At 51.8% G+C, this 8,180-nt stretch overlaps 1 protein-coding gene across 1 annotated transcript; it reads right to left on the reverse strand.

Annotated features, from left to right (window-relative positions):
• Window positions 1-5,754: 5,754 nt before the first annotated feature.
• LOC107300280 (GTPase IMAP family member 2-like) lies at window positions 5,755-7,907 on the reverse strand. The gene is made up of 2 exons (XM_015829617.1): window positions 7,886-7,907; window positions 5,755-6,794 (listed from the first exon to the last, which is right to left on the reverse strand). The coding sequence occupies exons 1-2, from the start codon at window positions 7,905-7,907 to the stop codon at window positions 6,025-6,027; spliced, it is 792 nt and encodes a 263-aa protein (XP_015685103.1). The 3' UTR covers window positions 5,755-6,024.
• Between the last annotated feature and the right edge of the window lie 273 nt (window positions 7,908-8,180).

Consider the following 8,180-nt stretch of genomic DNA (forward strand, 5'->3'; position numbering starts at 1 on the left):
TTCCTTCTCTCTCTTTCTTTCGTCTCTGTCTGCCTTTCTCCTTTCTTTCTTTTTCTCTCTTTCTCCCTCTTTTCCTTCCTTTCTCTCTCTCTCTCTCTCTCTTTCATCTCTTTCTTTCATTCTCCTTTCTTTCTCTCTTTCTCCCTCCCTCTTTTCCTTCCTTCCTTCCTTTCTCCTTCCCTCCCTCCTTTCTTTTTCTTTCTTTCTCTCTTTCTTTCTCCCCCTTTCTTTCTTTCTTTCTTTCTTTCTGTCTTTCTCTCTCTTCCTCCCTTCCTTTCTTTTTCTTTCTTTCTTTCTCTCTCTCTCTCTCCCTCCCTCCCTCTTTTCCTCCCTTCCTCCTCCCTCCCTTCCTTCCTTCCTTTCTTTCTTCTTCCCTCCCTCCTTTCTTTCTTTCTTTCTTTCTTTCTTTCTCTTTCTTCCTTTCTTTCTCCGTCTTTCTTTCTTTCTTTCTTTTTCTTTCTTTCGTCTTTCTGTCTTTCTTTCTTCCGCTCTTTCTTCCTCTCTTCCTCTTTCTTTCTTTCTTTCTTTCTTTCTTTCTTTCTTTCTTTCTTTCTTTCTTTCTTTCTCTCTCTCTCTCTCTCTCTCTCTCCCTCCCTCCCTCCCTCCCTCCGTTCCTCCTTTCTTTCTTTCTTTCTTTCTTTCTTTCTTTCTTTCTTTCTTTCTTTCTTTCTTTCTTTCTTTCTCCTCTCTTTCTCTCTTCCTTCCTTCCTTCCTCTCCCTCCCTCCCTCCCTCCCTCCCTCCTTCCAGTCCTCTGGACTGCCCATCTCAGCCCAAGAGCCTTTCTTTCTTTCTTTCTTTCTTTCTTTCTTTCTTTCTTTCTTTCTTTCTTTCTTTCTTTCTTTCTTTCTTTCTTTCTCCTCTCTTTCCCTCTTCCTTCCTTCCTTCCTTCCTTCCTCCCTCCCTCCCTCCCTCCAGTCCTCTGACTGCCCATCTCAGCCCAAGAGCCTCTGGGCATCTGCAGAAGAAAAAAAAAACCATTCCGATGAGAAAGGAAACACCGTTGAAACTGTGAAAACCAGTCTTGGAAAAGAAGCATTGAAAGACCTCCATCTTAACATCCCGACCGATTCCTTTGGCCGTTGGTCAAGCTGGCCGGGGAAACGGTGTGTTTGTGTGTGTGTGTGTCCGTGGCCCTGAAAAGCACCCATCCTTCCCAGACCTTGCGGGAACAAAGGCCAGAATTTCCCCTCTCCTCCCAAATTACGCCATCCCGGGAAGCCTCCTCCGGCCGGAGGCCTCAAATCGACCCAGCCCAAGAAACATCTGTTTTCCTTGGCAGGAAAAAAATCAGCTTTTTTCCTTGGAAAGTCCCGGCTGGGGGGCGACTTCGCAGCTGGCCTTCCTTGGCTGACCTCAAATGCCCCCCCTCTTTTTTGGGGGGGGGTTTCTTTGTGGCCGTTGCAATCCCTGCCCGGCCTCGACTGACCGACCGTAGGGATATCTTTCCCATCTGGGATGGATCCTGCAAGGCTCAGCAGCCCCCCCACTCCCCAATTCCTTCCCCAGCCCAGCCAGGCTCTTCCCAGGAGTCCCAAGACCCCCATAGCCCCCACCCCAGAGATAAGGGGGGGTGTCTCTGCCTCCCCCTCTCTGTGCATCAGCCTTTCCGTTCTTCTCTCCGTCAAATCAAGCCTTGGCTCCCCCTGATCGCGATTCCCAGCGATCGGGAGGGAATAGAGGGGAAATAACGGACTCGGGCGGGACCTCGGAGGGCATCTAGTCCAGCCCCCTGCTCGAGCAGGCGACCCTTCCAGAATCGTAGAATGACAGAGTTAGAGAAGGGGCCTCGGTGGTCATCTAGTCCAACCCCCTGCTCAAGCAGGAGACCCTTACAGAATCATAAAATGTTATTGAAGGGACCTCGAAGGTCATCTACTCCAACCCCCTGCTCGAGTAGGGGACCCGTAGAGAATCATAGAATGATAGAGTTGAAGGGGACCTCGGAGGTCATCTAGTCCAACCCCCTGCTCAAGCAGGAGACTCTTTCAGAATCATAGAATGACAGAGTTATAGAAGGGGCCTCGGAGGTCATCTAGTTCAACCCCCTGCTCAAGCAGGAGACCCTTACAGAATCATAGAATGTTATTGAAGGGACCTTGGAGGTCATCTACTCCAACCCCCTGCTCAAGCAGGAAACCCTTACAGAATCACAGGAGGACAGAGTTGGAAGGGACCTCAGAGGGCATCTAGTCCAACCCCCTGCTCAAGTAGGAGACCCAGAATCATAGAATGACAGAGTTATAGAAGGGGCCTCGGAGGTCACCTAGTCCAACCCCCTGCTCAAGCAGGAGACCCTTCTAGAATCCTAGAATGACAGAATTTGAGGGGATCTCAGAGGTCATCTAGTCCAACTCCCTCCTCAAGCAGGAGACCCTTCCAGAATCATAGAATCACAGAGTTGGAGGGGATCTCAGAGATCATCTAGTCCAACCCCCTGCTCGGGCAGGAGACCCTTTCAGAATCATAGAATGATAGAGTTATAGAAGGGGCCTTGGAGGTCATCTAGTCCAACCCCCTGCTTGAGCAGGAGACCCAGAATCATAGAATGACAGAGTTATAGAAGGGGCCTCGGAGGTCATCTAGTCCAACCCCCTGCTCGAGCAGGAGACCCTTCCAGAATCATCGAATGACAGAGGTGGAGGGGACATTGGAGGTCATCCAGTCTAACCCTCTGCTCAGGCAGGAGATCCTTACAGAATCGGAAAATGAGAGGGAGTAACTGACTCGGGCGGGACCCTAACCTTAATCCCAGCCCCCCCACCCTTGCTTCTTGGTTGCGTCCCGTGGAGTGCCCTTGCCTTGCGGTGGGGTGGGGGGGAGGGAGGAGGAGGGGGGAGGTTGAAGTGCCCCCCTTTACGGGGTGATGCAGAGGGTCCCGGAATGGACATATATCACATTTTTCATAGGAAACTTTATGAGTGGATGGTGGGTATGCAGGGAGCATAATATATCACAATTTTTGATAGGGAAACTTTATTAGTAGATGGTGGGTATTGCAGTGAACATAATATATCACATTTTTAATAGGAAACTTTATTAGTAGATGGTGGGTATTGCAGTGAACATAATATATCACATTTTTAATAGGGAAACTTTATTAGATGGTGGGCCTGCAGTGGACATACATCACATTTTAATAGGAAATTTTATTAGTGGATGGTGGGTATGCAGGGAGCATAATATATCACAATTTTTGATAGGGAAACTTTATTAGTAGATGGTGGGTATTGCAGTGAACATAATATATCCCATTTTTTGATAGGGAAACTTTATTAGTGGATGGTGGGTATGCAGGGAGCATAATATATCCCATTTTTTGATAGGGAAACTTTATTAGTGGATGGTGGGTATGCAGGGAGCATAATATATCTCAATTTGTGATAGGGAAACTTTATTAGTAGATGGTGGGTATGCAGGAAGCATAATATATCCCATTTTTTAATAGGGAAACTTTAATAGATGGTGGGTATGCAGTGGACATGAATCACATTTTAATAGGAAATTTTATTAGTGGATGGTGGGTATGCAGGGAGCATAATACATCTCAATTTTTGATAGGGAAACTTTGTTAGTAGATGGTGGGTATGCAGGGAACATATCACGTTCTCTCATCAAATATGGAGTTTATACTGCTGATAATATAAAGTCCAGATATGCTGACTGGGGAATTCTGGGATTTAAAGTCCACAAGTCTTAAAGTAGCCACTGACCTTCCTCCCCCCTCCCCCGCCCTGAGTCCTCCTTTTCTCCAGACTGGTCAGACCCAATTCCTGCAACCGTTCTTCCTATGTTTTAGAGTCCACACTCTTAATCAAGTTAGTTGCTCTTCTCTGCTCTTTCTCCAAAGCCTCAACTTCTTTTTTTGCGACGCGGTGAGCAAAACTGGATGCAGCCTTCCAGGGGGTGGCCTTACTAAGGCTTTACAAAGCGGTACGAATAACTTCACCTGATTTTGATTCCGTGCCTCGGTTTAGACAACCGAGGATCCTGTTAGCTTTTGGGGCTGCTGCCGCACATGACCAACTCCCCCTTGAAGGGAGTTCAACCAATCCCAGCGCAGATCGCCTCATGCTTGAGCAGACAAGACAGTCAGGAACACAGGAACATCCTGAGGTAAAATTAAACAGCAGGCAGAAGACAGAGAAGAAAAAAGGCGGGAAGAAAGGGGGACGCCCCCTTCACACTTGCTTCAACCAATCCCAGTGCAGATCACCTCATGCATGAGCAGACAAGACAAGAACACAGGAACATCCTGAGGTAAAATTAAACAGTGAAGGGATCGTCCACTCTCCACTCAGACTCTGAAGTCAGAGCCCGCCACGTGTGGGAGGCAGCACCTGGCTCTCTTTTGTGGTTTGAATCGACTCTCTCGGCAGGCCAGATCACCCGTGGCCCCGATCCCAGAGGCTAAAACATATAAGGAATGGTTGCTGGAATTGGGTATGTCTAGTTTAACGAAGAGAAGGACGAGGGGGGACATGATAGCAGTGTCCCAGTATCTCAGGGGCTGCCCCAAAGAAGAGGGAGTCAAGCTATTTTCCAAAGCGCCTGGAGGCAGGACAAGAAGCAACGGATGGAAACTAACCAAGGAGAGAAGCAACCTAGAACTAAGGAGAAACTTCCTGACAGTGAGAACAATTAACCAGTGGAACAACCTGCCTCCGGAAGCAGTGAATGCGCCAACACTGGAAGTTTTTAAGAAGAGACTGGACGGCCATTTGTCCGAAATGGTGTAGGGTTTCCTGCCTGAGCAGGGGATTGGACTAGATGACCTCCAAGGTCCCTTCCTACTTTATCATTATTATTATTATTAAAGTCCCTTTTATGCTGCCTGCCCCGTCCTGAATTTTGGGGTGCGGTCCCGAAATCAAAAGATTGCAATCAACATTTACCAATCAGCATACGAAGTGCCTTTATTAATCAAAGTGCCAAGGAGAACAACATAGTGTTAGGGTAGATCAGGGGTGTCAAAACCGCCGGCCCGTGAGCCGGTTGCATCCCGTGGAGGCCGCGCTCACCCCAGCTGAGGCAGTGCGAAAAAAGTCACGGTATGTCGCGGCACATCACGTGACGCGGCGACTTTGACACCCCCGGGGTAGATCTTACCAGGAAATTAGCATTAAACATGTATACAGTATGTCATTCTGCAAATGTTACATTACATATATATATATCTTGTATAATACACACGTTTAGTAAATGATTGTCAAAAGTGTTAAAAGTTTATTCACGTATTCGTTGTTCATTTTCTTGTAAATCCATTTTCATCCCATTTTATTTTATATTTTGCACTGTGGAAGTGGGATCATCTCTTTTCTTGCCCCCCCTCCCCCTCTCCAAGAATTGTGGAGATCCCATTCTAGTCCCCCTCAGCCACAGAAGATCCCGGGGTGTGTGGGAGTTATTTTCCTTCAGCGGCGGGACCGTCGTAGAGAAAAAAAGAGGTTTTGTCTGGAGAACGGTGGATGGGCCAAAATTGGAGACGATGGAGTGCGCTTCTGGAAGGAATAGGGACACACATACACACACACACACACACATACCCTGGAGAAAACCTCCCTGTGGGGTCGCTGAGAATTGACACCAGCAGATCATCCATCATTCAAACGGAATCTGAGGACTACAAACCGCTCAATCTCGGGCCAATGTTGAGATTATGCACCACAATTTTAGTATGTTGGGGCAGCTGGGATCGGTGCCGTTATCTGTGGCGCTGCGCAAAAGGCTGTGCCACCCCCTGGTCTCTTCCCCCCCCCAAATGCAGAATCCAGGTCCCTTCTTGGGGTCTATTCTCCAGCTCCCCAATCTGATCAGTCAAGGGGTCCCAGGGGTCCCAAGGCCTGGAGACAGGGAAGGAACTGGGGAGACGCTGGGCTGCGCAAGGAACCGTGGCTCTCCTGGCGTCCCACCGGTCCCCTCCCGCCCTCCGCAGGTGTGACAAGTTCACTGCAATCAGGGCACATCCACACAAGCCACTCACCCACAACGTATCTCCCGCTCCCTCCCAACACTTTGCAAAGAACTCACGACAACTGGACCACCAGAACGATCACAATCACAATCACCACCACCCCGCAAAACAACCCAATCCATACTCGAGTGTTTTTGGAACACCCCTCCGACGCCCGTTTACACTCCTTTCGGTCCTGTAAGGGTGTCCGAGCATGCTGATCCCCCACGTTGGGCACCAGACGCAGCTGGATGATGTAGTGTTTCCTCCCGTTCTCCGAAACCACACGCACCATCTCCATCAGCTCCGAGACCTGCCTCTCCCGCTCGGCTCCCGCGGCCTTGTTGTTGAAGCCGCAGAAGCGGTTCCCGCACCGCCGGATCAGGGCCCGCAGGTTCCGGTTGTCGGACTTTTGGACGTACTCCTGCAGGGAGCCTCCGCCCAAATCCTCCTTGCAGGTGAAGATGACAACGGTGTGCCCGGCGGACTCGGCCCCAAAGATATCCCGAACCCGCTTTGCGGCAGCCGCATCTTCAGCGGTGAAGCGCCCCACCTGGGTCACAAAGATCAGGCTGTGGGGACCAGGCCGGGACAGTTCGACGCAAGCCCTGATCTCGTTTTGCACCCTCTCGCTGTCGTTTTCCGAATCACAAATGGCTGGGGTGTCGACCACGGAGATCTGCCTGCCCTGCCATCTTCCTTGACCCCTTTGGCAGCTCAGGGTGGTGGCCCGCGCCGTCAGGATGGACTTGAACACCGGCCGGCCGAGGATGGTGTTGCCCGTGGCGCTCTTCCCGCCTCCGGTTTTGCCCACCAGGATCAGTCGGAGTTCGGCGGCGTCCCCTGCGAGTTTGGAAGGACAGTGTTAACACAAAGGAACCGAGACATTTCACACGTGCCCGGGGAAGAAACGTGGGGCCGTGATCCAACATGTCGGGGTGTCACTGAGCAGGCCGGAAACGGGGACAGTTTTGGAAAAGAGTCACCCCTGCCCTGATGTGTTTTTGTGTGTGTGTGTGTGTGTGTGCGTGTGTGTGAATCTCCCAGAGTTGCTAAAACAGGATACTCTGCCGTGCAGATTCCCACCACGAACGAACCCTACTTTAGCAACTCCGCGGATAAAACAATGACGCTCCAAGACAGGAAGTTACCCTCTGGTTTCCGAGGACAGCCTGTCCCAGCAGCCCCCAGCCCCACATTTGAGGTCCAAGTATGGCCACTATATCCAGGCCCCACCAGCAAAGCTGGGTCCGAGCAAGCGGAGTGACCCGGAAGAGATTCAGGGTTGCTGGCAGAGAGCTGCGGGAGGATGCCTGACCCACTGGGCTGGGAGGGGGGCAGGATGTAGAGGCAGGCTGGGCCAAGCAGGACTGACCCTCCTGCCTCCCCCACCCCCCACCCCCAAGCTTGCAAGCCGGCTTCCAACTTGGTTTGTTTCCGACAGAGCGAGACTAAACCTGCCGGGAGGAGGATCCGTGTGGAATTCCCGACTGCCAGGGGTGGATCCAAGGGGTTTGCTTAAACCGGTCTCGAGGGCCATCCCCCCCACCCCACCCCTTCCTCCTCCGGCCTGCCTGTTCCTCCCAGCCCATTGGTGAGACTGCCGGCTTCCTTTCTGCGGCGATCCTGGGGTTTTCCCCGTCACCAGACCCTGTCTGTGGGAGGAGGCCCATCCCTGGGCAACAGGGAGGGAGGGAGGCAGCCGTGCTCAGGAATGGGGAGGGGGTCTCCCCAGAGGAGCCAAGGCACCCCTCTCCTCTAGGCCGGCCAGCGAGAATCTGGCTGTTCCGCTATCGGGAGAGACCCATCCAGCCGCAGCTCTTCCTCTGAACTGGCATCAGCTCGTCCGCAGCTCTTCCTCTGAACTGGCATCAGCTCGCACCGTCATGTTGCTCCCCCCAAAAGCTCCCTCACAACACCAGCTCCTCGCTCACCCAGGCTGTTCTCTTCCTCCATCGTTCCCTGGAAGAGTGGAAAGAAAACACGGGGTGGGGGTGGGGGGGTCAGACGTGGCTCTTGACACCCAGAGCCCCCCTCCCCGGCGTGCCCAGCCTGGTCCCCCACCCCATTCAAGGCGGGTCTGCAAATGGGGGGGGGCTGACATGCTCTGAAGGGACCCGGAAGCGAAGAAAGGGGGGAAGGGAGGTAGGGGGGAGAGGAAAGCAGGTGGAGGAAAAAAAGGGGAAAGTCGAGCTGGGGCACCCCCTTTATTTGGGGGGGGCATCGCAC

The sequence above is a fragment of the Protobothrops mucrosquamatus genome, unplaced genomic scaffold, assembly GCF_001527695.2.
Source record: "Protobothrops mucrosquamatus isolate PMUCROS unplaced genomic scaffold, P.Mucros_1.0 scaffold6562, whole genome shotgun sequence".
In the NCBI taxonomy this organism is placed as follows: Eukaryota; Metazoa; Chordata; class Lepidosauria; order Squamata; family Viperidae; genus Protobothrops; species Protobothrops mucrosquamatus.

Coding starts and splice junctions, on each gene's coding strand:
- LOC107300280 (XM_015829617.1), bottom strand. CDS start 7,907: ATGGAGGAAGAGAACAGCCTGG. Junction 6,795..7,885: donor GGAGGAAGAGAACAGCCTGG/GTGAGCGAGGAG, acceptor CCAAACTCGCAG/GGGACGCCGCCGAACTCCGA.